Source organism: Paramormyrops kingsleyae, chromosome 11 (genome assembly GCF_048594095.1).
Source record: "Paramormyrops kingsleyae isolate MSU_618 chromosome 11, PKINGS_0.4, whole genome shotgun sequence".
Lineage (NCBI taxonomy): Eukaryota > Metazoa > Chordata > Actinopteri > Osteoglossiformes > Mormyridae > Paramormyrops > Paramormyrops kingsleyae.
The window spans coordinates 18,110,320-18,123,632 of NC_132807.1; the positions used below are offsets into that span (position 1 = coordinate 18,110,320).

The window sequence follows — 13,313 nt, forward strand, 5'->3', positions numbered from 1 at the left end:
ATTGTAATTTCAAGTCCATAAAGTATTGTACTTCTGTTTGTTTGTTTGTTTGTTTGTTTGATGATTGATTGATTGGTTTCGCTGCTGTTGTAACACTATATTCATGCATGTGACAAATAAAAATCTTGAATCTTACGGACTCAATGTAATAATAATTTCAGTTAGCTGTGCAGGATTGGAAAGCTGAATCTATTCTGAAATTTAAGCATGAAAAAGTTTTAAGGGTGCTCCTATATACTCCTGGCTATTACTAATAGTTTCCACTAAGGGGCAGTATTGTTCAAAATTTTAATATAGCTTTTGGGATTATTTGTTATTGTAGTACGTTGCGTATCAAGGTGTCCCGTCTAGCCATTTATTTGGGAATGTCATTAAATTGAATACATTTAAATGAAACCAACATTTCTTCACCTTTGTGTTTTTTATTTACTAGTTATAAAAAATAAGGCATCTAGCCTACGTCTTCTGTACTATGCTTTCCCTTTTTAATATATCGTAATTAATATTTAAAATATATTGTTGTGACTGATTTGTGTCGGTGATCAGGTATGTCACTAGGATAGCAATAAGCCAAACCTGGCTCTGTAAAAAGTACAAAATGTAGCTCGGCTTTTCTGGCATTAATCTATACTCTATAGGGTTTGGTGGTCAGAGTTGTATAGAAATCTTTAATTAATTTTTGATTGTCAGCAGCCATAATCTGGTACGCACGCGTTACCGATCTTATCTTGCATTCAAACAGCAACTGGAACTTAAAGAGGCTCTATGCAGCTCGTGACGCGACTCTTCTTCCTCATTTAATCGAAAACTGGGCGCCGCTCCCATGCCGCTTAACTCTGGCATTCATTTTCATTGTATTTTTTTTTCAAAAGCAATTTCCCTGATTTCAAGCAACATTTCTTTTAAATAAAAAACATTTTCAAAATACAGTATTTCCAGTCAAATTTCTATCAGCATGACAACCTTATGGTTTAAAGATGCTTTTTGGGTAAGTTGTGAAACGTCTTCACTTATTGTACGAAAACTTGCTCCATGTATTATGTGATTAAAAGTTATTTATTTTGCTTTGTATGGGGTCACCAGCCAAGAGTTTTGTTAAAAAATTAAATTCTGTTTATTATTATTCACAGTTTAGTGATGCGTATTTTTGATGCGTACTGCAATATTCTCTGGGCTTCTGAAAATAATTAACTGTACCACCGTCATCCGGATAGTGTTTTGCAAAAGGGTAGATTTATGTAATATGTACAGTCCGTCATGTAATAAGTACAGCACACAAGTCAGCTGCAGTGTTTACATTTGTAAGAAATGGAAAATTGTATGTTAGGAAAATATACACTTTGCATGAAACCTCAGTCATTTTGGCATAGTTAACTATGAGGAACCAATACCTATGGTTTTAAGTGAGTGTGAGTGACGGCAATGTCTGAATTGAGCTATTTTAGCAAAAGGCAGAACTCAAAATAAACTCGTTTATTCTGTCGTCCGTATCTATATAAAACTGCTATTTAATTACATTTTTGCAAAAGTGTATTAATAATCTTTCATGAGGTATATGGGAAAACCTGTAAAAAGAAATAGTCAACAATTGCCTCTAACACTAACGTTATTCGGTACATGCAACCCGAATCATTATAATAAAGAGGAAATACTTCATTCATGGTCAACTAATGGGTCTTACTTGGCAATAAGTTTTCACGGTTGATTAGAGTAAAAAACATGCCCATTTATGTACGATTTACAACAAGAAACACATTTTGTCCTCGTGACATTATTATGTTGGCAAATGGACAATAGAAACGAAAAGGGTCATTTAATGAAGTATGAATTTATTAAGTGTGCTTTCAGCGTGGTGTAATCTTCTGCCGAGAGCTTCCTGTAATGCTATTTTGGCCGTGTGACAACCATGTTAAATGTTTTGTACGTCTTTGATCTTTTGACTATGGTGCATTGCGCGGCCGCGACAGAAGGTTTCTGGGTTGATTTGCATTGAAGGCACTGTACAGCAGTCTTCCTGTACCTCTGCACACGTGAAAACTGCAAATTGCGGGGAAACTTCCACTATACGCACTTATTACATAAAACAGAACGTGTTTACGATGCTTATTTAAATTAATTTGCTGTGGTTTAAACTAAACTCTAAGGATATATAGAGCTACATTTTGTTGGTCATCGCAGATCATATAATGGTTACACAAGCCATTAAACTGAGCCAATATATAACCATCTATTAGATTTACTAACTGGTGGATGGTGTAAGACAAGGTAGGTTAGGACACTCTACCTGTGATGGGAAGGTTGCTGGTTCAAATCCCAGGGCCAGCAGAGTGATGTCATCGGGCCCCTGAGCAAGCCCTTTAATGTGCAACTGCTCCAAGGACTGTCTGACTCTGCTTTCTCAAAATGTGCATCATTTTGGATAAAAGGATCTACTAAATAAGTAAAATGAGGTTGAGGTAATGCCTCACATTCTTATCTGTATATATCTGTTTATCCATCTGGTACAAGGTGATTAAATATGAATTACTTTACAGGATACAGGTCTTTGAAAGATACAGCATATTTTAAGTGGACTTACAGATGTTACAAGTGCTTTGTTGCATCAGTTTGTTGCATCATTGACAGTAAACATTAATGCTTTTATGTAAGTTCTATATACCCATAGAATACGATTGTGTGTATATGCTGCCCTGGGTGTCCCTTGTCTTGTGCTCACTGTGCCTGAGATAGGCTCCAGGGTAAGTGGTTGGACGATGATGGATGGATGGATGGATCCTACGTATGTAGTTATTGCTGAGACACAGCTGACATGATTTTCTCCAGGGGGCAGATTTCAATGATCACATTGGATATGAAGTGCTGATGCAGAGACTCTGCGAGGGCCGGCGTACGTGCAAGGATGTGGAAGAGCTCCTCAAACTAAGGTAAGGTCCCTCTGATCGCCGGCTGGCCCCACGAGCGCATTTGGAAAGCATCGTAAGCACAGCTGCATGTCTGTGGGTCCACCTACACAGAGCTCTGGCAGAGGAGAAGTATGGGAAGGAGCTGGTGATGATCGCTCGCAAGTGCGGGGGCCAGATGGAGATCAGGTACATCACACACAGTTCCACATTTAAGTTTGTTTATGAATGTTTCACCGATCTCAAGGCAATAGACACATGACTGTGGCTGTCAAGATCGAAATATAGCATGCGGTGATCAGGGAGGAAAGAAAGCTAGAGTGTGTCCGTCATGCCTGAACAAGGCTCCCAAATTACCCACTTATCTAATGAGTGTCTTGCACACGCCAAAGGTTTTTAGGTGCAGCTGATATAGCCCACAGCGTGCTGAGGTTCCAAACCCTAAGACTGCAACTTAAACACAAATAAAATTAAATCTGTATGCACGTACATTTCAGCAGCAATGATGTCAAACATCGATAATAATAAATATCTCTTTCTGTCTCTGAAACAGCACGCTGCGAGCTTCCATTGATCAGCTCAAAGCAGGTAAGCCGATACTGGGCCTGTTTTTATCGAGGAACCTTTCCGTCGTGCTCCATCGCGACATGCAGCCCCTCCCCTAACGGTGAACCTATACTTCCAGAAATGGAAAACACGGGGAATTTACACATCCAGCTGTCGGCGATGCTGAAGGAAGAAGTGAAGGGGATAGAGATTTTCCGGGAGCAGCAGAAAGAGAAAAGAAAGAAGGTGAACATGGAGACATTGAGATTGAATGGGTTTCTATCATATATTTGATACACACGCAACTCTCACTCTGCGTATCCAGCATCGATGCAGCCCTCCATTACATTCCGTTTACTGGAATGTTCTCCTGTCTTTTGCAGTTTGAAGGAATAATGGAGAAAATTCATAAAAATAAGGTGATCTTGTACAAGAAAACCATGGAGGTGAGTCATGAGAACATGAATGGACGTGGGGGGGGGGGGGGTGTATGATGGCTATAAAGCCAACTAGCCAGTAGCATGTGCTGCTTGACTCATGAGTGGAACAGCCACCTAAAATAGAAAGTAACATGCAGCAAGCATTTCAGTATCTAACGTTCTTCTGCTTTCTGTTTGTCTTTAGAGAGCTTGTTGTTAGTAACTTGGCACAAATACTATGATTGGTTGAGGACTGACATAATACGGCTTTACAGCTATACATTGCTCATGCAAGACCGTCCTCCAGCTGTTTATCCTGAGCAGAGAGAGGGGGATTGTACAATGTCACCTGCGTCACATCACTGCTATTCTCTCAGATATACTGGTGAAGTATAGGGACAAATTGACAAATTAGCTATAAATGAATGATATGTTCACAGATGAATGTTCTGTGCTTGTGCTTACGTGCATCAATCTGTCCAAAGACAGCCCTCAGAGTGACAAATAGATATTTTAAAATGTGAGTGATTAATATATATATATATATATACACACATACACTATATGGACAGCAGTATTGGAACTTTTATAACATCCCATTCTAAATCCATAGGCATCAATATGGAGTTGGTCACTCTTTTGCAGCTATAACAGCTGCCACTCTTCTGGGAAGGCTTTCCACAAGTTTATGGTGTGTATCTGTCAGAATTTTTGCCCATTCATCCAGAAGAGTATTAGTGAGGTCAGGCACTGATGTTGGATGTGAAGGCCTGGCTCACAGTCTCTGTTTTAGTGGAGGAGGGATTCACTGTAACTAAGGCGCCAAGCCCAGCCCCGGAAAATAACCTCATACCATTATCCCTCCTCCACCAAACTTTACAGTTGGCACAATGCAGTCAGGCAGGTAATGTTCTCCTGGCACCTGCCAAACCCAGACTCATCCATCAGACTGCCAGACAGAGAAGCGTGACTCATCACTGCACAGAACACATTTCCACTGCTCCAGCAGTGTGCTTTACAACACTCCATCCTATACTTGGCATTGCTCTTGGTGATGTGAGGCTTGCATGCAGCTGCTCAGCCATGGAAGCCCATTCCATGAAGCTCCCAGTGCATAGTTTTGTGCTGGAGTTAATGCAGAGGAAGTTTGCAACTCTGCAGTTGAGTCAACAGAGCGTTGGTGACTTTTATGCACTATATACCTCAGCTCTCTGTGACCCCGTTCTATACTTTACGTGGTCCCCACTTCATGTCTGAGTTTCAGTTGTTCCTTAACACTTCCACTTTGCAGTAATACCACTTGAAGTCGACCACCATCATAATAATACCACGATTGCATTCACTAAGCTCTTCAGAATAACCCATTTTTTCACAGACGTTTGTAAACCTGACATATAGGGAAAAGGAAAAAAAAATCTAGAATAGGGACAGCCTCATCTTTCAACCTTAGGGCGTTTGATGCACCTAATATATACACTTCCATTCAAAAGTTTGGGGTCACTTAGAATTCCCTTGTTTCCCATGAAAACATACATGAAATGAGTTTTAATAGGAAATATAGCTAAATAAATAGGAAATAGTCATAGACAAAGTTATAAATAATCATTTTTGAAATTAAAATAATTGTGTTCTTCAAAATTGGTTTCGTCAAAGAGTCCTCCTTTTACAGCCTTGTAGATCTTGGCCATTCTAGATGTCTGATGAGATTTCACCCACTGCTTCCTGAAGCATCTTCCACAAGTTGGATTGGCTTGATGAGCACTCCTTACATACCATTCGGTCAAGCTGCTCCCATCACAGCTCAGTAGAGTTGACATCCAGTGACTGTGCTGCCTCTCCATTATACACAGAATACCAGCTGGCTGCTTCTTCCTTAAATAGTTCTTACATCATTTGGAGCTGTTTTTGGGTTATTGTTCTGTTGGCTGAAATTGGCTCCAATCAGGCACCGTCCACAGGGTATGGCATGGCCTTGCAAAATGGAGTGACAGCCTTCCTTCTCCAAGATCTCTTTTATCCTGTACAAACCTCCCACTTTACTGTCACCAAAGCAGCCCCAGACCATCACATTGCCTCCACCATGCTTGACAGACGTCATCAAGCACTCCTCCAGCGTCTTATCATTTGATCTGCATTTTACAAACATTCTTCTTTGTGATCTGGACACCTCAACCTCAGATTCATCTATTCATAGCACTTTTTCCCAATCGTCTTCTGTCCATGTCCGTGTTCATTTGTCCACCTCAGCCTCTTTTTTTTGGCCATTCTGAGACTCTGCGGCTTTTTCTTTGCATGCCGGAGTTTCCTCTTCGCTGTTGATGTTGAGACTGGTCTTTTGCAGATACTATCTAATGAAGCTGCCACTTAAAGACCTGCGAAGCGTCTGTTTCTCAAACTACACACTGTAATATATGTATCCTCTCGCTCAGTTGTGCCCCGAAGTCTCCCTCTCCTCTTCCTATTGTGGTTAGAGCCAGTGCTGCTCTGTGAAAGGAGCAGTACACAGCATTGTACGAGATATTTCTGGCAATTCCTCACATGAAATAGATTTCATTTCTTAGAACAAGAATAGAGTGACAAGTTTCAGATGAAAGTTTTTTTGTTTCTGACCATTTTCAGTTCGAACCCACAATTGCTGATGCTTCAGATACTCATTTAGTCCAAAGGAGGCCAGTTTTATTGCTTCTTCAATCAGCACAGCCATTTTCATTTGTGTTAACATAATTGCAGAAGGGTTTTCTAATGATCAATTAGTCTTTTCAACACCAATATAGATATTCCATTAAAAAACAGCCGTTTCCGGCTATGATAGTCATTTACAACATTAACAATGTTTGCACAGTATCTCTGATCAATCTGATGTCACAGCACTATTTTTCAACTGGTTGATCACGACTTAAATACCAAATAATGGCCACATGTCTACAGCTTCCACTTGTGGAATAAGTGAGAAAATCACACGTGGAAAGGAGAACAAACCATCATCCAACCACGGCTAGTTCACGCTGGATGACAAACAGAGGCAGAAAGGGCAGCCCTTCACCTCAGCCCTGCACCGCTTACCCAAGAAACCTTCTGGAATATTCTCCGCATCAATGACATCCACTTCCCGTCGAGTTTACACACACTAAGATTTCCCTGTACTTACTTGTTGTGTTAGGACCTGGATTATGCTTGATAATGATCTACCTGTGAACGGTGCCATTTTAGGAGCAAACTCTCTTCTCGGATGATTGGCGGAGCTGACGGGGTCAGCCTGAGGTCACACCTAAAGCTGTTTTGAGACACTGTCAGAATTACTAAAAAATGTTACATTTGTGAGGCACCGGAAATGTTATTACCTACAGCTGACAGTATAAGTAAAACCAAAATTATAATTTAAAATTTTAAAATAAATTTCACAGTTGGGCATTACAAAAAATTACATTCTTATACATTTTTCTGTAAGTATAGAAATGGTTGAGCATCCAGATTTGATAGCCCTCAGCGGATGGTTTCTATTCATTAATCTCTCAGGCCTCTAGATTTTCCCGCTGCAGCAGCATGTTCAGATGCAGTGAAACGCGCGTCCAGCTAGATGCATTCTGCTTCCTGACAAAGACACATCTCTGAAGCCCTCTGATTCCCCTGCAGTCCAAAAAGATCTACGAGCAACGGTGCCGGGAAGCAGATGAGGCTGAACAAACCGTGGAGCGGGTGGAAGGCACGTCCAGCGCCACCAGCAGGCAGACGGGAAAGGCAGGTCCCTTACGGCCGCTGGGGTCGGCGACATGGGTCCCGTTTCTTAAAGAATTCAATACTGACGGTGGAAATGTTTGATTGGCCCTTAAATATCACCTTACACAGAAAGTAAAACCAATTTCTGTTTTCTTTTTTTTATTTTTAAATCAACTTAGACAATTATTTCAAACAGATATTTTCCTAGTAAGTATTATCATAACAAGCAGGTTAGTAATCTATGTCCAAAAAGTCCCTTAACCCAACTGCCCCAGCGAGGCCGATTCACCTCGAGCTTTCCTCACTTCCATGTCACTTTGGACAAAAGCATCTGGCCAATAACTGTAACTTTGGCGTTGAAGGTTTCCGAAGCTTTGCACTTTATGACATTTTGTTTTCCCCAAAGCAGAAGCGAGTTGTTTTTGTTCCCAGTCTTTATTTCATTATGACATTTTCTGCGTGAATGTTCCCTTCCTGTGATGAATCAGGTGCACAGCAAGGCCCGACAGTGCAAGGAAGTGGCCGCAGAAGCAGGTGAGACGCCGCAGCATGTGACAAGCTGAACTCCTGTCCTTGAAAGCAGGATATGTGTCTGTCCATTCGTTTAGGTGTGTGGGCATCTTGTCTGTGGCTCACCAAAGGGCAGGGTTTGGTTTCAAGATTTGGGTTTGGAGTCACTCATTTTTCGAAAGCAGAGACAACAGATTTCTGACTAGCTACATCACGAAACCCGAGGTGGAAATTTCAGGTCCAGAAAGTACAGATTTTGTTTCAACTAACCAGTTGAGTATGAAGAGTCACAGTCACAGAGTACTCAACTGGCTGATTGAAACAAAATCTGGGTCTGGGCTTTTACTTTCTGGACCTGAACTTTCCGCCTCTGCATGAAACGGTGCTCTTCTCCTCTCACGTGTCGGTCAAACAAATGGATGCATTGAGGTTTGGTTCACCACCGAGATCAGCACTGAACCTCAGAGCACAGTCTGCAAATTGGCTAATGGCGTGAAGAATATCCTTTTATTTTTCTCTAGAGAAGCAATACGTGTCCAACGTCACCCAACTGGAGAAGGTCCGGCAGGATTGGGAGAGCACACACGCGAGCACATGCGAGGTAGCTCTGCCCCCCGGCCCGCTGCTTCCTGTCTGCTATGGTCGCACTTGGCCCACTTGTGATGCATGTTGTAGTAAGATGATGCTCATCCAGGAGAAAGGTCACAGATTTTAAAGAACTCAAAGACAACAGCAGATATTTTGACATGGTTTATCTGCAAATGTTCACATTATGAGATTATTTTCAAATGAATACATGAAATAATAAAAATACAAATGATAGCATAATGGTTGAAGTATTTATCACTTGCAGGACCACAGATGTAAAGATATCTGAGGCTCCTTTTTAAGGGCTAGATTCTCGCTGGTATCCTGCTCTGTTGGTTCCAGTGATGAGGATCACTGCGGATCACTGGGCTGTTTGGTTTGCAGGTCTTCCAGCAGCAGGAGGTGGACCGAATTAGCTTCCTGAGGAACGCCATGTGGGTGCACTGCAACCATTTCTCAATGCAGTGCGTCAAAGACGACGAGGTCAGTGGCAGCGTCATGTGACTCTGCGGGTCGGGGCTCTGTGCCCGTGAATGGATGAGTAGTTAAATAGGTCAATAACTAAACCACAGACACTGTAATATAACAACTATGTTTTGTTTTGTAATTAATATTTGTAATTAATAGAGCTCATGTAATTATGAGAAAATTTTAGGGAAAAAACCTTGCACGCCTGTATATTGTTTTGAAGGACACTAGTAAATATATAGGGAACTGTGACTGTATCCAACTTAAGGCTGTTTTTACAGTATTATGAGGAAGTTAGGAAGACTCTGGAACAGTGTGATACCACCACAGACAACAACTGCTTCATTAGGACGAAAATGACTGGCTCAAGCCCACCAGGTAATTACCTACTGTGTCATTATTACTATATTCCAGAAAACATTGATTAATTAATGAAAGTGGTGCCAAAAATGACAAAACCTTATTTTCATACCTGTCATGTTCCTTTGGTCACAAATACAACCCCCCCTTCAGCACCAGGTTTTGTGCTTTTAATGCATGTGGCACTAATCTGGTCTATACATCAGCAGTGAAGATTTGGGGCAGAGTGTAGAAAATATTTGGATTTTTTTCCCCCCATAAGGACAGTATGTGACATCACTTCCTGTTAATGACTTAACAGACCCAGCCTTGGCACAAACTCTAGAAAGTATGGAGTAAACACTCTTAAATAGATCTTTTTAAATAATTGCTAGTCTAGTTTAGTACACTGATCTTCAAACCATTAGATAATAAGTCATTAAATAACCAAATGACCCTGTATCTTGAAAAAGTTAAGTAAGCATGTTCGTTCAAAGACCTCACTGATATTTCTGCATTGTCAATACCCATACCTGTATGACAGAAAGTGATTCATCTAGAATATTGAACGTTTTAAGTCAACATTTTGAAACTTTCTTTGAATGTTTGAATACTGCATGTGAGTGCATTGTGAACTTTCATACTGCGGTAGAGTGGACTGCTTGCAGGAAGTGCTCATTGGACTTCATGGTTGTGTCCCTAGCCCCCGTTTCCTTTGAGAATTACTACGAGAGGGATGGGCCAGCCCACAGCAATGGCACCCCCCGCATGGGAGGAGGGGGAGGAGTCATGAGGAGGTCAGAGGTCATTTCACCTAACACAGCCTCGGCTCCCTAGAAGTGTCTGATCTATGTAACGACGCTCCCCGGGTTACAAGGCAGTTACGTTCCCATAAAGCTATCATAAGGCAAAAATATCAAAAGGCGAAAATGTATTTTATTACGGTACACCTAACCTAATAAACACCACAGCCTAGCATAGCCTTCCTTAAACATGCTTAGAAGACTTACATTAGCCTACAGTTGGGCAAAATCATTAACACATAGGCTATTTTATAATAAAGCGTTGAGTATCTCATGTATTGTATTGAATAAAGTACTGAAAGTGAAAAACATTTACCAATCGTAAAGTCAAAATATTGTAACACGGACCATCGTAACCCTGGGAGTGTGTGTGTGTGTGTGTGTGTGTGTGTATATATATATATATATATATATATATATACGTATAAAATTCATACATGTCCATGAATACAATACTCTTATACAGAATAGTTCACGTAATCATTTTCAGCAATTATGATGTATTAATTTAGTCACTAAAGCCATTTCAGATATCCTGCTTTCCAATTTATGTCAATCAGCGTGAAATTTAATTTTAATTTCTAGGTTTTCTAATCTTTTGCAAAGCAACGGCGGGTCAAGGCTGAATATCGCTGAAGCTTCACAGTCAGCAGGATCATCTAGTGGTCAGTACTAGTGACAATTTAGATGGCCGTCCAATCTACCGCAGCATTTCTCAGCCTTCTCTCGGCCGCAGCAGGCCTTCTCTCTGCCGCAGCAGGCCTTCTCTCGGCCGCAGCAGGCCTTCTCTCTGCCGCAGCAGGCCTTCTCTCTGCCGCAGCAGGCCTTCCATACTGCTACTGTGCCACGGGGTTGTTTGGCTGATGAATCACCTCACCATCAATCTAAGGGATCATCCTGCAACACTGTGGCCAGCACCCACTAAATATTTCTGCCCAGTGAAATTATTCCCAGTTAAACTGTTAAATGATTTCAGAAATGAATTATAATACTAGAAGGAAATAGCTGAAAAAGTCATGTTTGTATCTCTAAAGAGAAACTGAGTATTTTGTGTATCATGTAGTGAGTTTCATTACAGATTTGGTCCTCCTAAGATCTCTCAGCTTAAAAATGGCTTACAGAGTTTAAAATTTGTTGATTGCTGAGTGGTTTTGATGTCCCCTCTGTGTTCATGTCTTACCCCCCCCACACTAAGTGACAAACAGATAAAGTTCCTTATTGCTTCCTCTGTTCTTACTCCCCAGGTCAAATGTCGAACATGACGAATGCGTTTGTCGCGGCCGTCAACAAAGAGGCTGAGTACCAAGTCCTGTTTGATTATAGAGCACAGGTCAGTTGCAACACCTGCAGAAGCAAAGAGGTCCCATGGCTGTGGTGTAACACATGGCCACTCATGGGGCTTCAACACCGCACGGCGGGGGCCAAGCCCTGGGGGTGTGATGTAGCTATTACAGAAGACCGCCAGAGTGCTGGGGAGGGGGGCATACAGGCCACTTATGTTGGCCTCTGTTTACAGGACCCGGACGAGCTGACGATTCTGAATGGGGAGAGAGTGATGGTGCTTGAGAGGGGGGAGGACGGCTGGTGGCAGGTGGAGAGGAACGGTCAGGCCGGGCTCGTCCCGGGGTGCTACCTGAGCAAAGCATGATGGGAGCCATGGGAAGGGCTACGCCTCACGCAGTCCGGCCGCCCAATAGCGACGTCAGTCTCTCATCCCCCAGCTACAACAACATAACTTCAGTCTAATGAAACAACACCTTATACATCTTCTGTTTCATCCATGATCTACAGCTGTAACAGTTGTCAGTCATTTTGTTTTATCGTCTAATTTAAACTTCACAACATTTTTGTCACAAATATTATCTGTGGAAATATTAGCGATGTCTTGAAACTTGAATAGTGATGCTGATTTCTTTCCATGCTAAAAGTGTTTTATTTATTTTGTATATTGCGGTTGGTGAATTACTCATGCAAGGAAAATTATCAACTGAAAATAAAACAAACCAAAGTTCATCATGCCCTGAGACTTTTGAAAACCAGTGGAAGGTAACACCCACTTTGTCCACTACGTTTTCAGGCTCTAACACAAACATATAAGACCTGTATCACTTTCAGATCACATTTTTGTTTTAGAAATTTCACTTCTCTGACAATTTCATCTAAAGAAACTTTACATAACAATGCCAGCAACCATTCACTATAATTTACCAGAGGTGTTAATTAAGTGCCTTGTTTAAACACAGTACTGCAGAAAGTGGCACTCCAATCAGTAACCTATATAAGACTTATATATTTCTAGGAAACTGCAACCAAGGTGCTTTACTAAGGAAATTAAGAATAAAGTCGGGAGGAAAAGGGCTCTGTTCCACAAACGGAAAATAACTAATGATTTCAAAATAAAGCAGGAGTATCTAAGTCTACAGGTTGAGTTACAAAATAACATTAGACTGTCCAAGAGGAATGTAGAAAGAAAAATTGCATTGGAGGCTAAGGATGACAATAAAAGTTTCTTCCAGTACTTTAACTCCAAAAGAGCTCTAAAAGCTGAAATCACTAATTTGCAGGATAGTAACGGCATTATAATTGAAAATGAAATTGATATAGTAAATGAGTTTAATGATTATTTTACACGGGTTTTCAACGTAGAGAACACAAGTAACTTACCACCAATTAGTACGAATAAAGCGTCGTCTATGACCAATATATGTATAACTGAGGCTGATGTGGTACTAAGCCTAGTTAAACTGAAAATAAATAAATCGCAGGGCCTCTGATGACATCTTACCTATAGTTTTAAAATAGATGAGGGATATTATTAGCCAACTTCCAATATAATGCCCATATATTAAAAAAGGGGATAGAAGTAATCCAGCAAACTATAGGCCAATCAGTTTAACTTGCATAACTGGAAAAGGAATGGATGCTATAATCCAAGTGAAAATGGTAGATTACCTGGATTCAAATAACATTCTGAGGGATAGCCAACATCGATTTAGGAGAGGTAGATCCTGTTTAACTAATCT

General features: G+C 41.0%; 1 protein-coding gene across 1 annotated transcript; it reads left to right on the forward strand.

Annotated features, from left to right (window-relative positions):
- Window positions 1–782: 782 nt before the first annotated feature.
- Window positions 783–12,303, forward strand: LOC111846641 (proline-serine-threonine phosphatase-interacting protein 1-like). Its single transcript, XM_023817054.2, has 15 exons — window positions 783–988; window positions 2,824–2,924; window positions 3,015–3,089; window positions 3,454–3,488; window positions 3,586–3,692; window positions 3,830–3,892; window positions 7,499–7,603; window positions 8,071–8,116; window positions 8,614–8,693; window positions 9,065–9,163; window positions 9,430–9,526; window positions 10,191–10,284; window positions 10,876–10,955; window positions 11,535–11,620; window positions 11,807–12,303. The coding sequence occupies exons 1-15, from the start codon at window positions 956–958 to the stop codon at window positions 11,936–11,938; spliced, it is 1,233 nt and encodes a 410-aa protein (XP_023672822.2). The 5' UTR covers window positions 783–955; the 3' UTR covers window positions 11,939–12,303.
- Window positions 12,304–13,313: the final 1,010 nt, after the last annotated feature.